At 38.6% G+C, this 27518-nt stretch overlaps 1 protein-coding gene across 4 annotated transcripts in view; it reads left to right on the top strand.

Moving 5' to 3' along the window:
- Positions 1-1093: 1093 nt before the first annotated feature.
- The window catches only part of LOC139766093 (uncharacterized), an 86511-nt gene continuing 60086 nt past the window's right edge, over positions 1094-27518 (top strand). The window contains exons 1-8 of one of the 4 annotated variants that reach the window (XM_071694382.1): positions 1094-1207; positions 7444-7743; positions 8568-8688; positions 12213-12404; positions 14171-14337; positions 17740-17949; positions 21422-21762; positions 26442-26565. In XM_071694382.1, coding sequence (XP_071550483.1) covers positions 7477-7743; positions 8568-8688; positions 12213-12404; positions 14171-14337; positions 17740-17949; positions 21422-21762; positions 26442-26565 — 1422 coding nt within the window. In that variant the 5' untranslated portion in view covers positions 1094-1207; positions 7444-7476. Of the gene's footprint in view, positions 1208-1415; positions 1592-1670; positions 2125-7443; positions 7744-8567; positions 8689-12212; positions 12405-14170; positions 14338-17739; positions 17950-21421; positions 21763-26441; positions 26566-27518 lie in introns of those variants that run through there. The other 3 variants (XM_071694292.1, XM_071694546.1, XM_071694456.1) reach the window with 3 other exon arrangements.

A 27518-nucleotide genomic window follows, 5' to 3' on the forward strand; every position in this document is an offset into this window, starting at 1 on the left:
AATAAATATATATATATATATATATATATATATATATATATATATATATATATATATATATATATATTTTTTTTTTTTTTTTTATACTTTGTCGCTGTCTCCCGCGTTTGCGAGGTAGCGCAAGGAAACAGACGAAAGAAATGGCCCAACCCCCCCCCCCATACACATGTACATACACACGTCCAGACACGCAAATATACATACCTACACAGCTTTCCATGGTTTACCCCAGACGCTTCACATGCCTTGCTTCAATCCACTGACAGCACGTCAACCCCTGTATACCACATGACTCCAATTCACTCTATTTCTTGCCCTCCGTTCACCCTCCTGCATGTTCAGGCCCCGATCACACAAAATCTTTTTCACTCCATCTTTCCACCTCCAATTTGGTCTCCCTCTTCTCCTCGTTCCCTCCACCTCCGACACATATATCCTCTTGGTCAATCTCTCCTCACTCATTCTCTCCATGTGCCCAAACCATTTCAAAACACCCTCTTCTGCTCTCTCGACCACGCTCTTTTTATTTCCACACATCTCTCTTACCCTTACGTTACTTACTCGATCAAACCACCTCACACCACACATTGTCCTCAAACATCTCATTTCCAGCACATCCATCCTCCTGCGCACATCTCTATCCATAGCCCACGCCTCGCAACCATACATATATATTTTTTTTTTTTTTTTTTTTCATACTATTCGCTATTTCCCGCGATAGCGAGGTAGCGTTAAGAACAGAGGACTGGGCCTTTGAGGGAATATCCTCACCTGGACCTCTTCTCTGTTCCTTCTTTTGGAAAATTAAAAAAAAAAAAAACGAGAGGGGAAGATTTCCAGCCCCCCGCTCCCTTCCCTTTTAGTCGCCTTCTACGACACGCAGGGAATACGTGGGAAGTATTCTTTCTCCCCTATCCCCAGGGAATATATATATATATATATATATATATATATATATATATATATATATATATATATATATATATATATATATATATATATATATATATTTTTTTTTAATTTTCCAAAAGAAGGAACAGAGAATTGGGCCAGGTGAGGGTATTCCCTCAAAGGCCCAGTCCTCTGTTCTTAACGCTGTTGCAAAGGAGTTAGACATATATGAACTTTAAGACTGCAGACACGCTCTGTGCAGCCTTAACTGACCTAATTCACCTGAAGTGTGGCCTCACATTCCACAAACCAACGGGTAAGTTAATGTATAGTCAGGTGGAGAACTTTAATTTTTGTTTGTATCGCGTCAAAGGTCAACAATTTAACTGTATTACAAATGGAATTCGTCTTATCTTTTGAGCTTAATTTTCAATAAAATCACGGACAATTTGTAGTCTGATTAATGTTTTCGGAAATCTAGCGGATTCTAGTAAATTGCTGCTAATTGTAGCACTACCATGGTATTTTTTTTTTTATCTCAGTTGGCAACACTAGATTTCAGAGACTTTGTAAACAAACTTTAAAGTCCTGGGCTGAACCGCCTGAGGAACAGCGATAGTTAAATGAATCAAAATTTGTTGCTTACTGATTAACAGAACAAGATTAACAGTACAAGATTAACAGAACATGTAGTTGCGAGGTAGATTTCAACCCCTATTTTATTATCTGTCAAAATGCTTAACATGCATATCGCTTAAGGAACATACGATAAGAGGATGTAGCGTGGCAATAAGGAATCTTTTTTAAAGTGGTGCTTGAGTTTACATTGGCAAAATATATAAACTTTGAACATATGTAATTTGTTTGCTAATTCTACAGTTTAAGCCATACAGAAGTTACGAAGTTTCTGGTATGTGCAATCGATAGATCAATCTTTTAGTAGCACTCTGATGTATATCACTTAGTTCACAAATGAATTCAAAGGAGATATTGAATTATAAAGATATTTTGTAACTTCTGTGGGCGTAAACTGTAAAAATATCAGATATTATGAGATAGTGCATGAATTATGTCCAAATACTCATTTCAAATGTTGAATTGTAGGAAACTGTATAGAGATTCGGAAAAGAAATGAAAGAACTTGATTGAGCTACTTGTTTGTCCTGAGATCTGAATTAATTAAGTAGTGGGGAGGGCTATGAAGACCAAGAAATGCGTGTGTTAAATGTAAAAGTAAGTGGAACTTGTTGAAATTAGTAGCCTCATATGATCTCAGTTGAATTTTTATAGCACCCTATATTTACCATAATTTTGATGTCATTTCAAAAATATATATAATGGTCTTGTGTTGCCCGGTAGTATGTGACCAGACACACATGCCTTTCAGTGTATAAATGTGTCTTAATGCACTTCATGGAAGTTCTTTATGCGTTTGTTGAATATTTTTTGCCACCTTATATATGATTTTATTGACTTTCTTTTTTTGAAGAAAAGTTGTCAAGAATGTCAAAAGAATTATAAATTTTTTTAGGGGAGAAAGAAATTCCGGTAAGATTGATGATGTAGCTCTGCCACCTTACTAACGATGGAATCTAATTGAATGTCATATTGAATGATAGGATTTATTGTGGAAAATAGATGCCATTTAATCAGGGGTTTCTCCAAGATTCAGTCAAGGGAAGGGATGAATTACTAAGTCTCCTTGGTAGCAAAGAAATTTTAAACAAGTTATGTGTAAGAACACATTATATGTTAAGATTACTTAAGGATTTTTGAGCTATTAAGATTTTGAACTTGATCATTAATATTATTCAAATTTTCATGAAACTGATAACAGCTGTTGTAGGGAAGTGAGAGTATTATGAAACCAGTTACTATATTTCAATGAAAACAAATTTCATATTTGATAACATTAAAAAAGGATGTTCTGTTTGATGAAATGAATTAATAAGCTTCTTCATGCAGACAAACTTTTGTGAGTGTAGACATGCCATTCTTTAAGGAAGATGGTGAAACCAACAAGATTTTTTTCAATGGTCAAGAGAGTAAATAACTGAAAGAGTTGAGATAGATATACATTTATTTATTTTTCATTTTGAGGTGCTAAAGATGTTAGGATAATAGTAGTTAAGATTTATAAAACATCATTGAATGTATTATACAGTATTTTACTATACAATATATAGCTAAACAACTGCCCTTTATACTTAATGTTATATACAAACTAGACATAGTCCCATCTAAACCACACTCCCAAGACAAACATGAGTCACACTTTCTTGTCTACATTCTGCACATCACCTGACCATATTCTTCTACAAACACTGCTTCAGTTCATCTCGAGATTCTTCATTGCTTTGATGCAACTACCACAATGAAGACTCCAAACATTTAACTCTCAGTTGCTCTGCATTCACCCTTTATAAACTCACACATAACATCTTTGTAATTCATTGACCATTGGTCCTACCCATGAATGTGGCTGGCTAGGGTGGGAAGTAGGTAATATCTCTTTACATATATATATTTAAACTTAATTGCCATTTCCCATGTTTGTTAGGTAGTGCCAGGAACAGATGAAGGAAGGTCGCATATACTCACATCCATTCTCTAGCTGTCATATGTGGTGCGCTGAAACCACATCTCCCTATCCACAACCAGGCCCCACAAACATCTCTATGGCTTCTTCCAACTGCGTCAAATGCCCTGCTTCAGTCCGTTGACAGTACATCAACCCCTGTATACCAGATTGTTCTAATTCACTCAATCTTGTGCATACCTGTCACCCTCCTCTATGTTCAGGCCCTGATCACTCAAAATCTTTTTCAATCCATCCTTCCATCTCCAATTTAATCTCCTCTTCTCCTTATTTCCTCCTCTTCTGACATATATCCTCTTTGTCAATCTCTCCTCATGTCCAAACTATTTCAACACACCCTCTTCAGCTCTCTCAACCATTCTTTTTATTACCACACTCCTCTCTTGCCTTTTATTACTTACCTGTTCCAACCACAGACCTCAAGAGTTTGTTTTCCAGTACATTTACCTTCCTCAGCTCAGCTTATCCTCATCTATAGCCCAAGCCTCGCATTCATATAGAATTGTTTGAATAACAATACCTTCAAACATACCCATTTCTGGCCTCCCATATAACAACATCTCATTCCATGCAATCACCAGTACTCCCAGAATCTATGCTTTCAGAACCTTACCCCCCCTTCATAATTACCACAATAGTTTCGTTTGCCGCCATGTCTACTCCCAATTATTTGATGTATTTCTCTTTCTCCAATTTCTCTCCATTCAGACTCACTAACCTGTCTCTCACCTTGCTAAGCCTAAACACCGTGCTGTTATTCACATTAACTCTCAACTTCATCCTTTCACACACTCCCATACTCAGTAACCAGCTTCCACAGTTTCTCAATGAAATTTGCCATCAGTACTTCATTATCACCCAGGTCCACTCATCTTCACACTGCATACTCACCCATCTCAACCAAGACTCTTGCATTTACCTCTTTCATCATTCTAGCCATGTACAAATTAAACAGCCATAGTGACATCACACACCCCTGCCACAGGTTAACCTAAACTTAGAACCATTCACTCTCTTCTCTTTCTACTCATGCACATGCCTTACACTCTTGATAAAAGCTTCTCTCTGCTTTCCTCCCATACCATATGAATTTTAAAATCTTCTTTAAGGCAGGTCTATCAACCCTGTTATAGTCTTTCTTCAGATCCATAAATGCCACATACAAATCCTTTTGACTTTTTAAGTATTTCTCACACACATTCTTTAAAGCAAACACGTGAGCCACACATCCACACAGTCTGATGGTTTCTCCATACCTTTACCCTTTCAGTCACTACACTCCCATACAACTCACCAGGTGCACTCAACATACTTACGCCTCTTGCTTTCCTCTGATCCTCAGACACCTCACCATGATCCATACATGCATTGAAAATACTAACTAACCAGTCAGCAATGCAGTCACCCCCTTTCTTAAGAAGTTCATCTGCAATACAGGCTATTCCAGTCATTTTACCACATCTCATCTTACATAAGGCTTTCACCACATGTTATTTCCTTATCAAACCATTCTCCTTGACTCTCTCACTTTGTACTCTACCCCAGTCCAAACACCTCACATCTGCCACTCATTCATCAAACATTTTCTCATGTGCCCCTTTCCACAATATTTCCATTTGTTCTTTTGTTTTTAGCACACTATTAACCTCCTTTCAAAACATCTATTTTTCCCAAAACTTTACTGACACTCTCTGACTCACTCTTATTTGCCCTCTTTTTCAACCCCCACACCTTCCTCTTGACCTCCTGCCACATTCTTTTATATATCTCACAATCATTTACACTCCATCCATGGAAGTAATGCCCTTATACCTCTCTTTTCTTTTTCACTAGCAGCTTTACCTCATACCTTTTCAAATCTGCCCACCACCCACTTTGCGTATGTTACATGCATCTCTTGCACAGGCCATCACTGCTTTTCTAAATGCCTCCTGTTTGTCACCCACTCCCCTTCCTGCATTTACTCTCACCTTTTGCCATTTTACAGTCTCTTTTTCAGGCTCATTTATTGTCACCACTCTTTTCTCACCAATAATGTTTCCTCTTTCCCAAAAACCTCTACAAATCTCCACCCTAGCCTCCACAAGGTAATGATCAGCCACCAGCTGTCCCTATCAGTATATTCACATCCAAAAGTCTTGCTTTTACAAGCTTATCAATTAGTATGTAATTCAGTAATGCCTACTGACAGTCTTTCCAACTCACTTATATAGCCTTGTGTATGTTCCTCTTTTTAAACCAGATGTTTCCAATCACCAGTCCTTTAACCACACACAACTTCACAAGCTTTTCACCATTTCCATTCCTAATACTGAATACTTCATGCCCCCTATTTATACCCTCAACTGCCACATTAGTCACTTGCATATAAGCCACCTATCACTGATACCCAGTCTCTTGCATGAAAACTGCTGACACACTCACTCATCTGCTTCCAAAATGCTTTCCTCTCTTGATTTTTCATCTCATAGCCAGGTGCTAAGCACTAATAATCACCCATCTCCTGCAATCCATTTTCATTTTTACCCACATCAGTCTAGAACTTACTTCCTCACATGAAGTCACACACTCTCACTTTTCCTACTTCAGCAGTATTGCTACCCATTCCTTAGCTCTTATCCTCTCACCAACTCCCACCTTTACTCCTAAAACATTTCCAAACCGTTCTTCCCCATTACCAGTCAGCTTTGTTTCACTCAGAGCCAGAACACCCAGGTTTCTTCCTCAAACATATTACCTATCTCTTCTTTCTTATCTTGGTAACATCCAAATACTTTTAGACACCCCAGCCTGAGACTTTGAGGAGGACAAAGTCTCTTTATTTGGCTTCTTCCATTCCATCTTTTAGAAATACAAATACAAGAAGGGGTTGGGTGTGTTGAAATGGCTTGGATGTTTGGAAAGAAAGAGAGAGAAAAGGTTGACAAAGAGGATTTATGTATCAGAAGTGGAGGGAACAAGGAGAATGGGGAGACCAAAGGATGGAGGATGGAATGAAAAGGATTCTGAGCAATCAGGGCCTAAACATGCAGGAATATGAAAGGTGTGCATGGAATAGATTGAATCAGAGTGAAGGTGTTACTAGGGTCATTGTGCTATCATTGGACTGAACCAGGGCATGTGAAACATCTTGGGTAAACCATGGAAAAATCTGTGGGACATGGATGTGGATAGGGAACTGTGGTTTTAGTACATCACACATGACAGCTCATACATGGATGTGGGCGGGTACAATTTATTGGGGAAAAACCATCCCCTTCTTGTATTTCAATTTTGAAAAGAGAAAACAAGAAGGACTGGTGGGGAGTGCTCCTCCTCCTCAAAGGCTCAGATTAGGGTGTCTAAATGTGTGTCGATGTAACCAAAATGAGAAGAAAGGAGAGATAGGTAGTATGTTTGAGAAAAGAAACCTGAATGTTCTCACTCTGAGTGAAATACAACTCAAGGGTAAAGGGGAAGAATGGTTTGGAAATGTCTTGGGAGTAAAGTCAGGTTGTTGAGAGGACAAGAACTAAGGAAGGAGTAGCACTACTCCTGAAGCAGTTGTGGGAGTGTGTGATAGAGTGTAAGGAAGTGAATTCTTGATTGATGTGGGTAAAACTGAGAATGAATGGTGAGAGATGGGTATATTCATCAAAGTTATATCTCTGTAACTCCAACATTCACTTTGTCCCAATTTTTTTTTTTATACATTGGCACTATACAGGTATTCAGCCATTTGTCAGGGACCTCACCACTTAGAATTAACCAGTCATCAACACTCTCCTTTTTGGCTGGTCAAAAATTGAGGTGTAAGTTTTGTTATATTGATTTTGATAGAAATATTATAATTACATGCAGCAGGTCTTTTACAGATTGTGTTTCACATATAATTTTCCTAGTTAGTAAAGTCCTCTACCATATTTAGGTGTCAGTTGTGTATAGATACTGTCATTGATCTTTCTGTTTTACAGTTGATGTTAAAAAATGACTTTGTCTGAATTATCATGGCACTGGAGAACCAGCATGTGACCTGTAAAACCATCGATGACTTTCATCACTATCCCTTCATGGATTCTCAGACTGGAGAGTACACAGAAGCTATCAGTATAAGAGCAGATAAAAAAGAACTTAGAATAGAAAATGAGGATACAGAGGAATGCTTCCAATGTGTACCTATTAACTCAAAAGAACAGACATATTCTGATACACCTCAGAATGTTTCTTTATTATCTACTCCATCTCATTATAACAGCTATGCACCATTCCAGCAGGTAGATATCTTACTATATTAATTTTGTGACTGTCTGTGTCCTATATACTTTCCTCTAACTTATGAGCACTTACATTTCCATGAAACACCAGTATGTCATTTGATGTGTACATTTCTCTTCACATTCTTTCGTAGAGAAACTGGATCTGTCTGTCTGTCTTGCTCTTTCTCTCAGAGAGAAAAAGAGAATGCTTTTGTACCCTTGAGCTCATAAGATGGGAATTTGCTGAAGTGCAAGGCTGGTGCATAGGAAAATTTAGACTTAAGAATGGAGTTACTTGAGTTAAGTAGGGATGTTATGTGTGAGAAGGAGCATGTGTGTTTGTAGGCAGTATTCCAAGTGTATATGAAGCAGAAAGGAAAGACAGCAACCTGGGCTTGGTTGGGATACTTTACTGACAATGTAGTGCCAGCTGTCTGTGCTACCATCACTGGTACCTCCCTGATCTACTACCTAGGTACTAGTAGTGTTAGTGATCGTCTCACAGGGAGCCAGCACTTCTGTGTCTGTCAAGTTCCTTTCTTGGTCCAGGTTGCTCTCTTTCTTTTATGCCTCACACTCACATGGGTTGCAAGCATTCAGTACAAAAACACAGTCTCCAGTTTACACTTAATGCTCATCACCATGTAGCTCATGCAACTCTAGATCATATAAGATGTGTATATTAGCAGAATCTAAAACTCTCAAAGATTATACCTAAGCCACTATGCTGTAAGTACAAGAAAAGCTTTGCTGTATATGATAGAGAAGAAAAGTATATAAAAATCAGTTACTTGCAGATAGATTTGCATTTTAACATATATGTATATATTTTTCTTTTTAAGGTTTTCAAGCTTACTCCAACCTTCTTAAATTACTACTATGGCAGCCACGCTAGTGCATCAGGAAATAATTCTGGATGTTCCAGTAATAACCACTTAACCCCTGGCTTTTTACAACCTCCAGGTTTGTTAATGCTGGAGTTGTTTATTCAATATGTATAAAAATAAGGCACTTTATTTGAATGAGAGTTTTGAAATTTAGCCACATGTTCCTTATGCCACAGTTAAAGCTCTCGTAAGAAGTATTCTCAAGAATTGATGTTCCATGATTGAAAATGTTAGAATTCTGTTACATCACTTAAACAGTTTTCCATTCTATGTATGATAGTATTCAAGAGGCTGTTTTCTGTTTTTGAAGCTAGGTAATACACACTACAGCACCTCAAAAAATTCCTATCTGTTTTGCTGAAAACAATAATAGTTTTAGATATTTTTTACAGGTCATGATGATGGATATTTATGGATACAAGGCAAGAAAAGCAAAGTGATTAGGGCCAGTTTGAAAGAATTCATTAACCTGGACCTACAGAAAAAGCAATTAGCAAGATACTAAATGAGTTTAAAAGAATTGGTTCTGTTCATGGTAATGTAAGGTCTGGATTTTCCAGGTATTTCCATAATAATGTTGAATTGAGAAGAGACATATTTGAAAGGAATCCCTGGCTGATGACTTGCACATTATCATGTACATGAAATACATTTAGTTTAATCCTAGTGGGAACCTTGATGTCTAGATTTTACCTCATGAACAACATGAGTGTTTCTTTTAACTTTTTTTTGCTGTCTCAAAACCCACTCTGTTTGTAATTCTTGCATTGTGAAATATTTCATAATGTTCTTTTGTAAACTTAGACTTCTTGCCATGAATATGAAGGATCATTAAACAAATGTTCTTATATTATCTATCATCAGTAATACCCTGCAAAAGATATTCAACCTTCTCAGGTCTCAGACTGGATGACATTCCCACCAACCATGGGCCTAGCAGTCTTGATGTACTCATGATGGTCCCAAACAGGTTTACTTATTTTTCAATAAAACACTTTTTTTTTTTCATTAAAATGACCCCAAGATGTTAATTTAGAATTTCTTGAATAAACATATTTGAAAGATAGACATATCTTTAGGAAATGATTTTGAAAAAATAGATGACAGGTTTTAATGTTCTCATGTAAAGAATTATGATAATGTGAATAGAAAACATAACTATGAGGTGTTTAAGAACAGCATGTTGTGTGAAGTTGTTTGATCAAGTAAGTAATAAAAAGTAAGAGAGATGTGTAGTAGTAAAAATAGTATGGTTGAGAGAGCAGAAGAGGTTGTGCTGAAATTGTTTGCACATATGAAGAGAATGAGTGAGAAACAGTTGACAAGAGGATATGTATATCAAAAGTGGAGAGAACAAGAAGAACAGGGAGACCAAATTGGAGATGGAATGAAGAAGATTTTGAGTGATCAGGGCCTGAACATGCTGGAGGGTGAGAAGCATACACGGGATAGAGTGCATTGGAACACTGTGGTATAGTGAGGTCCACATGCTTTCGATGGACTGAGCCAGGACATTTGAAGTGGTCGGAGTAACAATGGAAAGGTCTGTGATGAGAGATTGGCGAAGATGATATATGTGTCAGAAGTGGAGAGGACAAGGAGAAGGGGCTTGAACATGCAAGAGGGTAAAAAACTTGCACAGGGTAATAAACTGGAATGATGTGGTGTACAGGGATGACATGTTATCAATGGACTGAGCTTGGATGTGTGAATTGGCTAGAGGGAGACCAGAAACGGCAGTCAAGTATAAAGTATATATAAATTTTTGTTTCATATTTCATCGCCATTTCCCCCACAGTAATGAGGTAGTACCAATAACAGATGATGAAAGGCCACATCCGCTCACATCCATTCACTAGCTGTCATGTGTAATGCACAGAAACCACAGTTCCTCATCCACAACCAAGCCCCACAGAACTTTCCATGGTTAACCTCAGATGCTTCACATACCCTGGTTCAGTCCACTAATCCACTGACAGCATGTCGATCCCAGTATACCACATGGTTCCAAGCCACTCTATCCCTCTTTTTCACTCCATCTTTTTATCCCTAATGTGGTCTCCCCATTCTTTTTGTTCCTTCCACCTCTGACATGTATATCCTCTTTATCAACCTTTTCTCACTCATTCTCTCCATATGTCCAAACCAATTCAGCACACCCTCTTCAGCTTTCTCCACTTTTTATTACCACACTTACTCGATCAAACCACCTAACATCACATATTGTCCTCAAACGTTTCATTTCCAACTCATCTGCCGTCTTCTGTACAGCTTTATTTATAGCTCATGCCTCGCATCAGTATAATTTGGTTGGGACTACTATACCTTCAGACATACACATTTTTGTCCTGCCAGATAAAATTCTCTCTTTTCACACATTCTTCAGCGCTACCTGAACCTTTCACCTCCTCCCCCACCCTATTACTAACTTCCACTTCTGTGGTTCCATTCACTGCCCTTTCCACTCCCAGGTATCTGACACACTTCACTTCCTCCAATTTTTCTCTATTTAAACTCACACCCCAATTAACGAGTCCCTCAACCCTGCTAAACCTAATATCTTGCTTTTAATCATTATTACTCTCAACTTGCTTCTTTCGTACACTTGTCCAAACACAGTCACTTGCATCCACCATCAGTGCTGTATCATCAGCAGACAAAAACTGACTCACTTCCCAGGTCCTCTCATCTCTCACAGACTTGCATTTACCTCCCTCACCACCCCATCCATAAACAAATTGAACAACCACGGTGACATCACACACCCCTGCCATAGACCAACCTTCACTTGAAACCTTTCACCCTCCTTTCTTCCTATTTATACACATGCATTACACCCATGATAAAAACCCACTGCTTCTAGCAGCTTTCTTACCTCACCATATATTCTTAAGACCTTCCATAAAGTATATCTCTATCAACCCTATCATATGCTTTCTCCAGATTCATACGTACCCCATGCAAATCCATCTGTTTTTCTTAGTATTTCTTGGAGATCTTTTAAAGCAAACACATGATCCACACTTCCCCTACTACTTCTGAGACCACATTGCTCCTCCTTAATCTGATGTTCTGTACATACTTTCACCCTCTCACTCAGTACCCTCCCAAAAACTTTGCCTCCACAAGATAATGATCAGACATCCCTCCAGTTGCCCCTCTCAGCACATTAACATCCAAAAGTCTCTCTTTCATGTGCTTATCAATTAACACATAACCCAGTAACACTCTCTGGCCATATCTCCCACTTCCATACTTATATATATCTCTCTTTTTAAACCAGGTATTCCCAATCACCAGTCCTTTTTCAGAACACAAATCTGTAAGCTCTTCACCATTTCCATTTACAACACTGAACACCCTATATACACCAGTTGTACCCTCAATTGCCACATTTCTCTCTTTTGCATTCAAATCACCCATCACTATAACCTGGTCTCGTGCATCAAAGCTGCTAACACGCTCACTCAGCTGCTCCCAAAACACTTGCCTCTCATGATCTTTCTTCTCATGACCAGGTGCATAGGCACCAATAATCACCCATCTCTCTCTATCCACTTTCAGTTTTACCCATATGATAATGTATTGCTTGTTTTACAGGCTTTCCACAATTGCCATCAGTGCCAGGATTCCTCACCGGAGCTGGCTATCATTTCAGCTTCACAGGTTCTCCTGTTTTGGGAGGATTACGTGTTCCTGGCTCCCCACTCCTACCTCCATGTCAGGCTGGAACATCTCTTCATGCAGCGGCAGTTGTTGGAGATAAGCTAAAACTTACAGATATTCTTCAAGGTTGGTATTTGATTATTTTCTGTTTATTTGAATATCAAAATTTTTCTGTTGGATAAAGGAAGTCCTGGCATTACACAAAATTTGGAAAGTTTTAGAACATGAAATGACATGGTACATAGACTGCTGCTCTTCATATGAAAGTAAACATAGTGGCCTTCTTTGGAGTGCAAAGGTTCTTGATATGACTGTTCTCCTTTTCTTCTGATGACAGTGATACAACCTTGTTGAAAGTGAGATCTTGCTGATCGTATAACCAATTACTGGCAGAGCCTGTGAACACCTACATGTACTGTTACATACCACCTCAGGCTCCCTTTTGTGGGGCTCCTAAAACTGAGGCTGTGGTCCTATCAGGAGCAGGGAAATTATGGACTCTCTTAGAGTAAGAAGGTCTTCAATAAGACTGTAAACCATTTCAGTCATTGTTGATATTGGCATGCTGTGGGTGACTTTTCACTTTCAGTGTAACCATATACAGTTGGAGTTCAATAATACCACTATGTGTAGTTATAAGTTATCATTGTTTATTGCACAACCCCAGGACCACCCTTATGTAGCTTCTGCTACTTCAAGCTTGAGCAGAGAAGTGTTGGACTCCCTTGGAGCCAGAAGTTCCTCAATGAGACTATACTTTACTTTTTCATTGATTGATGGAGATGACATACAGCCTTATCATATATGACTTCTTACTTTTATTGTCACCACTTTCAGATGGAGTCCAGTCGCTCTCCTGTAATAGAACCTGACAGCATATCAAACTTTTACATAAAACACTTTTGCTAGTTTGCAATCCAAGTACTTACAGATACCTTCAACCATTTGTTATTTATTCATTTATTATACTTTGTCACTGTCTCCCGCATTAGCGAGGTAGCGCAAGGAAACAGACAAAAGAATGGCCCAACCCACCCACATACACATGTATATACATACATACACGTCTGAAAAGTATATGCCTGAAAAGTATATGGAGTAAGTCCCAGTTAATACTTAATACTCACTTAATACTTTTTAAGTTACAAATACAAATCAGGCAATTTTTTTTTACTGTATGTTCTTATTGTTACATTCCCAGACTTAGTGGATGGATCATGTAATACACACAAGCTTTACTACATCAATTGTATAATTCCTTAACCCACGCATCATACTTTTTATCTTTTCATTCATCATATGAGACCAGTATCTTTACTTATATCAACAGCATACACAAAATGATTCCATTTGATCTCCAATCATTTTTATATTTACTTACGTTTTATGGTAATGCCTCAGTTGTGGGACAAGTAATCCTTCATGCAGACTTCTTCCACACCCTTTAGTGAAATATTTCCCATTCATTAGTGCTTTCAATGTACACTTAGTTTTTTTTTCTCTCTTACATCTCTGTTTTCAACTCCAGCTTTCCCATTATCACCTTTTCTTCTCCATACAAACTGATTTTACATTATAACCTTCCATTTATTTCAGACATCAGGATCTTATTTTTATATATATTTCACTCACATTCTGTTCAACCTCTTCTGATAGTCAGCAACACAGCATCATCTACTTTTCATTTCTCTGAGGTTAAGTATCTCACCCAGTCACCCCATCTCACACAAATTCCCATTCATAAAAGCATTGATTAACCATAGTGACATAACACAATCTTGATACACTCCCTTTTGTATTTTAAACCACTCTCTCATACCACCAGTCACTCTTTGACATGCATTACTTCAATATAAAATTTCATGTCAGGCAAATGCATGGTTAAATTCCAGATAAAAGCACAAACCTCGAAGCACGGGACCGTTGGGGACGTGTTGCTCTTATATATGCAGTTTTAGGTAACCACCAAGAAGCTGTAGAAACATTGCTGCGGTCTGGAGCTAGACCAGATGCTACTGATTCTTACTGTCGCACTGCACTACATTTTGCTGCATATAAAGTAAGGACAGTCTTATTACTTTATTTTTGCTATTTACATATTCATTGTGTAAGATTTCAGTCTTCACAGATGTTCCAGTAGTGCAACCCTGGTATACCACATCGTTCCAGTTCACCCTATTCCTTGCACGCCCCTCACCCTCCTGTATGTTCAGTCTCCGATTGCTCAAAATCTTTTTCACTCCATCCTTCCACCTCCAATTTGGTCTCCCGCTTCTCCTTGTTCCCTGAACATCTGACACATATATCCTCTTTGTAAACCTTTCCTCACTCATTCTCTCCAAATGTCCGGACCATTTCAACATGCCCTCTTCTGCTCTCTCAACCACTTTTTATTACCACACATCTCCCTTACCTTTTCATTACTCAATCAGACCACCTCACACCACATATTGTCCTCAGACATTTCATTTCCAGCACATCCAACCTCCTCCATACAATCTTATCTATAGCCCATGCCTCACAACTGTATGATATTGTTGGAGCTACTATTCCTTCAAACATTCCAATTTTTGCTCTCCGAGAAAACACTCTTTTTCCACACATTCTTCATCGCTCCCAGAACCTCCGTCCTTTCCCCCACCCTGTGACTCACTTCCACTTCCATGGTTCCATTCGCTGCTGAGCCCACTCCCAGATATCTAAAACATTTCACTTGCCTAGTTCAGTCCATGGATAGCACATATGTATGACAGTAGTTGAGGGGTAAATGAACCAAGGTGAGGAATGGGAGGTATTTAGGGAAACATTGCTAGCATATGCAGGAGATGCATGTGGCATGTGGGAGGTGGGCAGATTAGAAAGGGTAGTGAGTGGTGGGATGAAGTAAAATTGCTATTGAAAGAGTAAAGAGAGGCATTTGGGCAGTAATTATTGGGAAGGAAGACAAATGATTTGGGGGTGTATAAGAGAAAGCAGGAAGAGGTCCAGAGGAAGGATTGAAAAAGGGGGCAAATGAGAGTCGAGGTTAGTGAGTATCAGTAGACTTTAGGGAGAATAAGATGTTTTTGGAAGGAGGTAGATAACATACAAAAGACAAAAAACAAACGGGAACATTGATGAAGGGGGTAAAAAGGGAAGTGATAACAGGTAGTGATGAAGTGAGGAGGAGACTGAGTGAGTATTTTGAAGGACTGTTGAATGTTTGATGACAGGGTGGCAGATGTAGGGTTTTGGGTTGGGTTGGTATGTTAAGTGAGAGAGTCATGGGGAATGATTTGATGCCTTGTTAAAGGATGTAGAATTAGTAATTGGATACAAGTATGTGAAATATAAGAGTGAATAGGGAAATGCATTGCGGATGGGAGAGATTAGAAATGCTGAGTTAAATATCTACTGAAAATTGAAAATGTATGAATGAAATTTTGTAGCATGGTAGAATAAAATTATTTTAAGTCCTGAAAGGCAAAAAGATCGAAATAATGTTAATATTTCAGTTAAGGGTAACCTTTCAACCACCTTACCTCCAATCTTTATCCTCCAGACAATCTTAATGAAAATTTTATGATGTATTCAATGTGAATTTTATGATGTATTCAATGTGCTAATCAGTTCTGTTATGCCAGAGAAATATAGCTGTAATAGATATGGGAGTAGGGTTAACAGAGAGGGTAATTACTCACAGGGAGCGGTGAATGCTGCATTGTTGTCACTTGCATTACATCGTTTGGAGTGTAGACCTTGCCAAAAATCACCATTAGCATTCTTCCATCTGAGGGTACTGACCATCTATCCAGGCCTATGGACTAGCATGCTGTTTATATGGCATGAGGACGTATAGCAGAAAGACAAATAGAGTGTTTGCTGTTACCTAGACACTGTTTGAACACATTATATTCAGTTCTTGAATATCTTAGAAAGTTGAGCTCTAGGAAATTTGATTATGGTTTTAAGTCTTGATAGTGAGTCTATAGATTTATTTAATCTCATGTATTTGTAGCCTACTTGCTTTACCCTGACACTCAGCACTCCATATTTAAGAATTTTTCTTCATGTATATTTCTTTTATTTCTTATATTTTCTTTTTTTGCTTCTCTTTTCTTTTATTCTTCATAGTTTCCTCCTTACAGGTTTACTTAGTACCTATGAAACAGATTTTCATTGAAATACATTAGCAATATTTTGCATTTACATGTTATTGTCAACTATTAGAAATGAAAAGTTGTTTGATACTGTGTAACACACTGCTTCATTTTTATTTGGTCAACAACAGCAAGGAATTCTGAATTTTTTTCAATCATGGTGATGTGCAAAGAGAAATAACAATCATGACACGTATGATGATGTAACCAGCACTGTACAGGTAGAACCTCTTTAATCCAGGTAACATTGGGACCTGCCCATTACTGGACCGAAGAAAATGCCATATGAAAAACTTTGGCCTGCTCGGTAAGCATCTACCTAGAAAGGCTTACACCCTCATTATGAGTTAGCTTAAACCATTTTATAAGTGCACCATATGATTCTGTACTCTTGGCACCTTTCAAAGTTTTCTGAAATTTTAAACTTTTCTGGCTTTCATTTTCAGCAAAAAACTAAATATAAGAAATTAACTCAACTGCTAATTAGCTTGGCTGCATTGTAAACAGATTTTGGTGCCTTAGCGTTGCTAACAGCGCCGCCCTAGGGAAAGGTCCACAAACCAATGGCGGCAGATTCAAATTGTGCCAGACCATGGGAGTTGCCAGACCAAAGATCGCCGGATTAGAGAGGTACAACTTGTACTCCATTCACAAGCAGACCATGTTGTATGGAGGAGTTCCAAAACTGAAAGACTGAAGACGTTTCTCAGCTCAAAATTTGAAACTGAAGGTTGCAGATAATGGAAAAAAATTGTCCAGAGAGGGAATGCTTTTGATGGGAAATGTGAGAGTGAAAAAGATGGTCACAGAGAGTGGATTTGTGGATGGTGCATTTATGCTTGTTCTGTTAATGAGAGATATGCGAATGAAGAAGATGGTCACAGAGACTGATTAGGGGATGGTACATGTATGCATGTGCTATAAATGATAAGTATTAGAATGAAAAAGATGACCACAGAAAGCGGATTAGTGGGCAGTGCTGCTGTGCATGTTTTATTAATGAGAAGTATGAGAATGAAAAAGATGGTCACTGAGAGGGGAATAGTGGGCAGTGCTTTTAAGCTTGTTCTATTGATGAGAAGTATGAAAGTGAAGATTGTCAGAGAGTGGAATAGTGGGTAATGCTTTTATGCTTGTTCAAGTAAGGTGTGCACACTTAAATTTTGTCAAGGTATTGGTTCTCGAGCTACAGATATTGATTATTGAAGTATGAGTATGAAGATGATTAAAGCATACAGATTTCGTCCATTTACAGCAAAAGCAGTATAATCATAAGCTCATTCTAAAATGCCATACTGTCTAATGGTTTTATGATTTCACAGGGTCATCTTGGATGCATCAAAGCCATCCTCCATGCAGTGGAGAGCAAGGGCATATCACATTTGGAAAGTCAAGGTGGTGTGTGGCTGGCTCAAGATGTGGGGGGTGTGACTCCCCTCCATCATGCAGCTATCCATAGTAATCATAAGTGTCTTCAAGCCCTTCTCAAGTATGCAGCTCCTGGAACATTGGACACAGAAGATCATAAAAAGGTATATATTTTCAAATGAGATATAGGATGTATGTTTCATCTGCTTTTACATATTGCTTGGTGTGCAGTTACAGTTTTGAGATAGATGATATGATTTTGATGGGAAGAAAGGGACATTAAAGTTGCAGCGCAAAATTGTAAATGAAAATTAACCTTTTGGTATAGTTTTGACTTGAGTAACTCTTGCCAGTTTTTAAAAGGAAAAGTTTTAGTGTATATCAGATGCAGATGATTTTTTGAAAGAAAACATGAAATATAAGAAAGGAAAGACCTCATGAAAAAAGTTCAAGGAGAAGAGTGCTATAAAGACCATCTTAGAAGTAATTAGGTAGGAAAGTGGCATTGAAACCTTTTCATAAAATTAAAGTTAAAGTAGAAGAGTGCTTTGGAGACTGTCTTAAAAGTATCTAAGTAGGAAAGTGTTATCCAAACCTAGAAATTCCTTAGAGATTAATTAATGGTATGGATAGAGATGAGACAAAGATATAAGGTGGTGAAAAGGATGGAAGTAAGGTAGACTGTGTGCATAAATGTAGGAGAGAGTGTATAGGCATTGAAAATGTAAGGCTTCTGGAGGAGATCAGAAGATATTGGATACGAGTACTTCGGAAATAAAGATAACAGAAGGCTTTGACCTATGACGAAGGTAATTGCAAGTTTCTACACTGAGATATGTGAAGTTGCAGTAAAACAGTAAGAAGGCTTTCTCCTACCCTCCACTCCCTCTGGCAGCAACAATCAGAATTATAATGAATGGGAGAAAAACCATGCATTGCAGAAGCAAAGCAAGCATTGACTTTTACAGAAAAAAAGTGAATTAGAATACTAATCTGTACCATCTTACTATCCTGTGCTACAAGTGAATTGCACTACACTCTGACAGTGGTTTAGGTTGTGAGTACCCTTCTTTGAGCTTGGAATGAATGAGAATATTAATGAGAATATTATAGTATATATAGTATATATCTGGGGATAGGGGATATAGAATACTTCCCACATATTCCCTGAGTGTCGTAGAAGGCGACTAAAAGGGGAAGGAGCGGGGACTGGAAATCCTCCCCTCCAGTTTTTACTTTTCCAGAAGAAGGAACAGAGAAGGGGGGCCAATTGAGGATTTTCTTTCTAAGGCTCAGTCCTCTTTTCTTAACGCTACCTCTCTAATATGGGCATTGGCGAATATGTATGAAAAAAAATCTGTAAATACTCTTCCTTTCTTTAATGATGTAATTAACTGCATTGTTGAAATATTTGTTTAATCAATTTTTCAAGGTTTTCATAGGCTTTGCATTAACATCTGATGGTAATGTGGTCCATTGTTGAATGGTTCTATTATTTCATTATTATTATTATTATACTTAATCGCTGTTTTCCGTGTCAGCCAGGTAGCGCCAGAAAATAGATGAAGAATGGCCCATCCACTCATATACACATAATTATACATAAACACCCATACAGGCACCTATACATACTTATACATATCAATATATACATACATATACATATCAGCATATACATACTTATACATGGACATCGGGTAAACCATGGAAAGTTGTGTGGGGCCTGGATGTGGAAAGGGAGCTGTGGTTTCGGGCATTATAGCATGACAGCTAGAGACTGAGTGTGAATGAATGGGGCCTTTGTTGTCCTTTCCTAGTGCTACCTCGCACACATGAGGGGGGAGGGGGATGGTATTCCATGTGTGGCGAGGTGGCGGTGGGAATGAACAAAGGCAGACAGTGTGAATTGTGTGCATGGGTATATATGTATGTGTCTGTGTGTGTATATGTATGTGTACGTTGAGATGTATAGGTATGTATATTTGTGTGTTATCCCTGGGGATAGGGGAGAAAGAATACATCCCATGTATTCCCTGCGTGTCGTAGAAGGCGACTTAAAGGGAAGGGAGCGGGAGGCTGGAAATCCTCCCCTCTCTTTTTTTTTTTTTTTTTTCCAAAGGAAGGAACAGAGAAGGGGGCTGGATGAGGATGTTTCCTCAGAGGCCCAGTCCTCTGTTCTTAACGCTACCTCGCTGACGCGGTTAATGGCAAATAGTATGCAAGAAGATATTTGCGTGTGTGGACGTTTATGTATATACATTGTGTATGGGGGTGGGTTGGGCCATTTCTTTCGTCTGTTTCCTTGCGCTACCTTGCAAACGCGGGAGACAGCGGCAAAAAAAAAAAAAAAAAAATAACAATATCTAAAACACTTCATTTCCTATTTGCAAAGAAATAGATTTAATCTTAATATTCCTTTCTTTCATACTATTCGCCATTTCCCGCTTTAGCAAGGTAGCGCTAAGAACAGAGGACCGGGCCCCCGAGGGAATATCCTCACCTGGCCTCGTTCTCTGTTCCTTCTTTTGGAAAATTAAAAAAAAACGAGAGGGGAGGATTTCCAGCCCCCCGCTCCCTCCCCTTTTAGTCGCCTTCTACGACACGCAGGGAATACATGGGAAGTATTCTTTCTCCCCTATTAATCTTAATATTGCAGCTTTTAGTTGTAAGTTTCATTCCAACTGTTCTTTTAATTGTATTGCATAGTATTTCAAAAGCTTTTCTTTCATTCTTGTTCTTTGCTTCCCATGTTAGTGAGGTAGTGCCAGGAACAAAGAAATAACCTCATTCATTAACATCCACCCTCAGACTGTCATGTATAATGCAACCGTGGTTTTCACTGAATGCCTTGTGAGCCCTGGTTCAGTCCATTGACAGCACTTCATCTCCTGTATGCCACATCACTCCATTTCCACTCAACCTTGTGCATACCTTAGACTCTTTTGCATGTTCAGGCTGTGAACACTAGATCTTTTTCACTTTGTCCTTCCATCTCCATTTCTGACACATGTATCTTTTTCACTTGTCCTTCCATCTCCATTTCTGACACATATACCTTCTTTGTCATCCTCTCTGAACGTCTGGACCATCTCAATGCATCCTCATCAACTTTTTAAACCATACTTTTCTTATTACCGCTCCTCTCTTTTACCTTTTCATATCTTATTTGATGAACTTCCTATTCACCACATATTGTCTTCAAGGGTCTGGATGTTTTACTGTTTGCATTTTCTGACTCAGGCATGAAGCAGTTGTATTCTTAGTACGCTGCAGGTATTAAAGTCATTTTGATATGAATAGGTTAGGATCCTCAACATCTGTAATAGCTTTTGTAAAGAAAAGAGTGGGCTTAAGGAGTGTAGAAATATGTAAATATTGAAAGATGGCAAATGAGAATGAGGTTAGCTTGTTTGATCATATATGCAGTACTATTATGATTAAAAAATTGAACATCATTGCCAAAGAGATGGTATGAGATAGAAATTCTTCTTTGATGTATTCTCTACTCCTTTTCTGTGGTTGTATCTCCTCAGGCATATGAGCCACAGCTTATCCACTTCATTCTGTGACTGTAAAATTCTGTGAAACTACAGTTTTTGATGACTGTGTTCAACTTAGCTTTTATCGATCTTTCAGAGGACACCTCTCCATTGGGCAGCAGCATATGGGTCTGAGGAGAATGTACGTCTTTTGATAAAGCATGGTGCAAACAACCTTATGCCAGATCAAGAGGGTAAAACACCACTACATTGGGCAGCAATGAGCAAGGCCGAAGGTGCCAAAGACTGTGTTAGAACGCTGATTTGTGCTGCACCCTCCAGTGTTAATTGGCAAGATTTTGATGGAATAACAGCATTACATTTAGCTGTTGCTGAAGCAAGAAAAGATACAGTTGATGTGATTTTATCTGTTCAAAAGTGCAACGTAGACTTAACTGATAACCAGTTTCGAACAGCTCTTCACTGGGCTTGCAACAGGTTTGAATCTCATCCATAGTACATTTATTCAATTATTAATTACTCTAAATAACATTAGATTGGTTAGATGGTTTTCTGAAAATTCTGAGTTAAATAAGGGTGTTTGATATCATTGTATGATTAATGTATTGATAGAAGAAGTAGAAGGAACTTTTGACTTTAACTGTAGGTAGAAGTGTAACATTAAGCAGTATGCAAGAAGCTAGGTCACTTATGTTGATATATGAGACCTGTTACGTCCAGGCATTGATAACTGAACATCTTTTTCTTTCTTTCAAACTATTCGCCATTTCCCGCATTAGCGAGGTAGCGTTAAGAACAGAGGACTGGGCCTTTGAGGGAATACCCTCACCTGGCCCAATTCTCTGTTCCTTCTTTTGAAAATTAAAAAAAAAAAAACGAGGGGAGGATTTCCAGCCCCCCCGCTCCCTCCCCTTTTAGTCGCCTTCTACGACACGCAGGGAATACGTGGGAAGTATTCTTCATCCCCTATCCCTAACTGAACATATGATGCTTTATTGCCTTCATATATATTAGCATGAATAGTTGCCCCAGAATTTTTCTCTACTAACTAGATTAGAAATACATCTGAAAGTATTAAGGAAAAGTTAGAGAATTCTGTACCATTCCCTGCCTTTGAGAATACCGGCACAAGACATTAGAGTAAAGATGCACCATTTGTACAGCTGTAGATAAAACAGTGATCACCAAAACAGAAAGATATGTTTGATGCTAAATGTTTCTTGGGTCAGCACCTTTGTATTATTACTATAACTTACTGGTATTAACACAGAAATTTACGTTACCAATGGCTGCTAAGCAAAGAACTTATGCATGCACAGTGAAACAAACTTGAGATGACAAAGTCCAGTTTAGTGTAGTTGCTGGAGTCACAATGAGAATCTGACCAGTAAGGACCTTGGCATCTGGAGGATGTAAAACCTAGAGAGGAAAGGGCAGAAACATCACCTAACATATGCCACTTTACAACCAAGAGGTTAGCAGGAGCATTCGAATGCTTAGGCAAGAATGTGGTGTATCACAACCATGAACATTCCCTGGTGATCTTCAGAGGGCTTACTGATATTTCAAATGGCTGCAGAGAGATATAAATGAAGAGGTATAGGCATGCCACACAGCTAATTTTGGATAGCTTTTTCAAAAGGTCTTGGAAAACCTCCTCCTCCTTCAACTGAAACAGTTGTTGAATCAGATTATTCAAGGTGTGATATTGAGAATGCTAGCTCCCTCCCTTTTTCCCCGTAACTCTCACTCCAACCTATCCCACTCAATTACTACCTCAGGCCCACATCATTCCATTTTCCAATAATTTTTCATTTGATATCATCAAACTTGAATGATTAGAGAGCATGCTAAGTTGTTCTTAAACTGTTCATATATATTCCAGCCCCTTCCACAATATTTCCATCTCTGATAGACTTTCTCCTCTTCTTCTCTTCACTTTACCAACATTAGTGGTCTCTCTAGTAACCTCTCTTCTTTTGAACACCATCTCTCTTTTCCTAATACCTTACTTCTCCCTAAGTCCAATTGATCTAATGATGGTCTCACTTGCCCCTTTTTCATATCCAACTATAATCTCCACACATGTTTCCAGATCAAAGGTGGTGTCATGATTATTCCAACATCATCACACCTTTTGCATGCCTTGAGGACCTTGAGTCCCCAAATGTTGGTATTATTTGGCTCAAGGTCTATCTCCCAACTACCACACTTTTCCTCTGTTTTGTGTATTGCTCTCCTAACCCAAAAATTTTTAGATATTTCTTCGGTTATCTAAACTTCTACCATGAGACAGTGGCATCCTCTCACTCTTAAGGCAAGATCCTCTACAAAGGGGATATCGACATTTATTATAGGGAATGGGTGAGTTCCTCCCATAGGGATAGTGGGGGATTGAAGCCCTCACATTCATGAATTTCCAGTGATTTAGAGCAAATTATCTTCCTCTCCACCCATATTCCTGATCATTCTATTTATTTGTTATTTATTATACTTTATCACCGTTTCCTGCATCAGCAAGGTAGCACCAGGAAACAGACCAAGAATGGCCCATCCATTCATATACGCACATATATATACATAAACGCCCATACACGCACATATACATACATATACAGATGCATACACATACATATACATATATACACATGTACATATTCATACTTGCTTTGCCTTCATCCATTCCTGTTGCTACTCCACCCCACAGGAAGCAGCATTGTTATCCCTGCTTCAGCGAGGTAGCACCAGGAAAGCAGACGAAAAAGCCACCTTTGTTCACACTCAGTCTCTAGCTATCCTGTGTAAAGCACCAAAACCACAGACCTTTCCAGGGTTTTCCCCAGACGCTTCACATGCCCTGATTCAGTCCATTGATAACACATCGACCCCAGTATACCACATTGTTCAAATTCACTCTATTTCTTGAATGCCTCTCACCCCTTTGTATGTTCGGGCCCTGATTGCTCAAAATCTTTTTCACTCCATCCTTCCACCTCCAATTTGATCTCCTGCTTCTTGTTCCCTCCACCTCAGACAATATACCCTTTTAGTCAGTCTTTCCTCTCTCATTCTCTCCATATGTCCAAACCATTTCAGCACACCCTCTTCTGCTCTCTCAACCACACTCTTTTTATTTCCTCACATCTCTCTTACCCTTTCATTACTTACTTGATCAAACCACCTCAAACCCCATATTGTCCTCAAACATTTCACTTCCAACACTTCCATCCTCCTCTGTACAACCCCTATCTATAGCCCATGCCTCACATTGTGACTACTCCTTTAGTATTTTGCATCTGTTTTTCACCTCTAATCCACCCTGCTGTAACTACACAGTTTCACCCCAATGGGTTCATTTGATCACACTCTCATAGTGTATCTGTTTAGCAGCCCCTTTTAAGCATAGATATTGGCACCACAGCTAAGCTGACTGGAATAACTTGTGAAAATTATTTTCTAATTTTCCTTAGATACATGACTGTCTCATATGTAGTGATCCTTCTGTCCCTGCCAAACACATAGCAGAAGTTCCTGTTTCAGGAATGGAAGCATTTGTCCCTCCTTCTTCCAAGATGACTTCTGCCAATCCATGATTCAAGCATTCCTGTTCTGAGGCCATTCAGGCAAGGGATCATACTCATTGGGCTTGGGAAAACTTTCCTTCCTCCAACTCCCTTTCAGCATTTATCATTGCTTGTAATCACTGCAATTATATCTGTGAGGCAAATCATTTCTGTGTACAAAGGAGGTATGACAATTTCTCATCATCCACTGATAGGTGTCTCTAATCTTTCGCTAAAGGCACTGCTAACAGCTTTTGTAGCTCTATCATTCCTTCACTTTTCCATGTTGATGGTGCTATAACTGTCTTTCCCATAGACTAAGCAACTCTCTTTGGTTCTTGTTTCTCCTCTAACTCCTCCTTGGACAACTCTTAACATTCCTTCACCCCTTGATGCTCCCCTTAGTAATCCTATGCCCCTCCCCGCAGTCTCTTTTTGGACTCTAAGAAAAGCACTTCTCTCTTTGGACACAGGCAAGGCATATTGTCCTGTTAGCATCCATCCCTGTTCTATCCCTCAAACTGTCATCTTGTTGCTTTGACATCTACCATTTTCAAAGTCTTCTAATTCTTCCTCAACTCCAGTATCCTTAAGCATCATGAATCTCACAGTCTTCCCTCTGATCACTAGTTTGGCTTTCCAAAGGCAAGATCTACTGGTGACATTCCATCCAATCTTACTAGTGTCTGTTCATCATCCCTAAAAGATAATGGGGAATATTATGTAGTTGCCCTTGAGATATCCAGAGCTTTTGACAGGGTGTGGCATTGGAGTCTCATCTATAAGACCCCTCTGTTGGTTTTCCACCCCCATTTTGCTCATTCATATCTAGCTTCCTCTCTGGCCAATCTATCTCTGTGGTTGCTGATGGATCAGCCTGCCACCTCTTTCTCCATCAACACTGTGTCCCTGGTGGTTCTGTCCTGTCCCCTACACATTTTCTTCTTTTTATCATCGATTTCCTATCTGCCATGAATGATAACCAATTGCACTCATATGCTAATGACTCAACACTGATTTCCTCCACATCCTTTAACGCTGCTCCTTCTCTCATTCAATCTACATCTCATCTCAGCACAATGTCCTCAATAAACTCAGACTTGGACAGGATATCTCAGAGGGGTAGACAAAATCTTGTTAAGTTTAATGCCTCCAAGACCCAGTTTCTACCCATCTCTGTATTGAAAGCTCCTCAAAACTTTCCTCCCTCCTTTGATGGGTCTGTAATTCCACCTCTTCTCTCTTAACCTAACCTAACCTAACGTAACCTACTAATACTTTATTTTTCTTGGTAATGATGGTTTTGCCCTAACTTATTAAATACCAATTGTTTTAGTAGACATTTGATTTTGGATGAAGTAGATCACTACAAGTCAAGATAGATTGCAAAATATATGTTGATTTCAAAGATAGTTTTAGGAAAAATTATTTCTCTTGAAAATCGTAAAGGCACTCTTAGAACTTGACAACTTTTGCCAAAAGATGTTTTTATTTTGTTGATAGATATGAGATGCTTTCACCTTTTTCATGAAGAAAATATTTTAGCAGATTAGTTTATTTTCATATTGCTGAATTATTTTACTGGTTACACAGAGGACTGACAGCAATAGTTGGTTGTCTCTTGGAACGAGGGGCACATCTAGGTGCTGTGGATGTATATGGTGCCACACCACTCCATTATGCTGCTCAGCTAAATCATGATGATACTGTAGAGCTGGTAAGATTTTTTTTTATTTTTCTATTGAAGTTATATAGTCTCATTTCATAAAGATTATATGGTGAATTGATGTTCAACATTTTGAGCACAGTTGCAGTGGGAGGAAGGGAAGGCCAAGCATTCCCTACTGCATATACTTGGCCTGTTGTAGTTCATGAATTGAATCATTATTCACAGATTAGATGAGATGGTTGCTTGTGTATTTAGTATACGATTACCTACTTAAGTTCTTTTAGGAGGGAGCTTTTGCACTCACAAGTCTTCATCTCTTAATTTCCTTTCATACAACCACCTTTTCTCTGTTTTTGTCATATGGTGTCATTTTTTGTTAACTGTCACTCCTGTCTGTCATCTGTCTGTATACTTTTCACACTTCAGTCTTCTCAGTAGAAACCACTGGGTCATTTAAACCAAAACTTTTCACTTACAATCTGTAGATAGTCCTTAATGTTATGGTTGCAGAATTATTTTAAGTTACATTCATGAAGAGTGTGCATTCTTCAGTAAAATTTGGAAATGGTAATTAATTCATTTCACTGCTTTTATGCTTAGGGAAAACCGTAATGTTTACATGTCTGGTATTAATGTTTCCCAAAAGTAACATCTGATAGCATGAGAAAATAAGAAACGTAAGGACTTGTAGATTGGCTTTTATCGTATCTTCTTCCTATGCCTTGTTAATCACTGGAAAAAATATAGTAATTCTATCTATTTATCTATCCATTTATATCTCTGATACCCATTCCCTTTGGGAACTCCTTCAAGGGGTAGGCCATGGCAAAAGTGTCTTCATAGCTGTTGAACATTAGTGCCGTTTCTTAGTATTAAGTACCACACCCTTAACAGGCCACTGGCAAAGGTTAACTCTAGTGCAGTGTTTTCAGAGGCTCTTATGAAATTTTCATACCAACTGCTCCTACCCAATGTATCCACCTATTATTCCTGCCTAATGT

This window comes from Panulirus ornatus, chromosome 1 (genome assembly GCF_036320965.1).
Source record: "Panulirus ornatus isolate Po-2019 chromosome 1, ASM3632096v1, whole genome shotgun sequence".
In the NCBI taxonomy this organism is placed as follows: domain Eukaryota; kingdom Metazoa; phylum Arthropoda; class Malacostraca; order Decapoda; family Palinuridae; genus Panulirus; species Panulirus ornatus.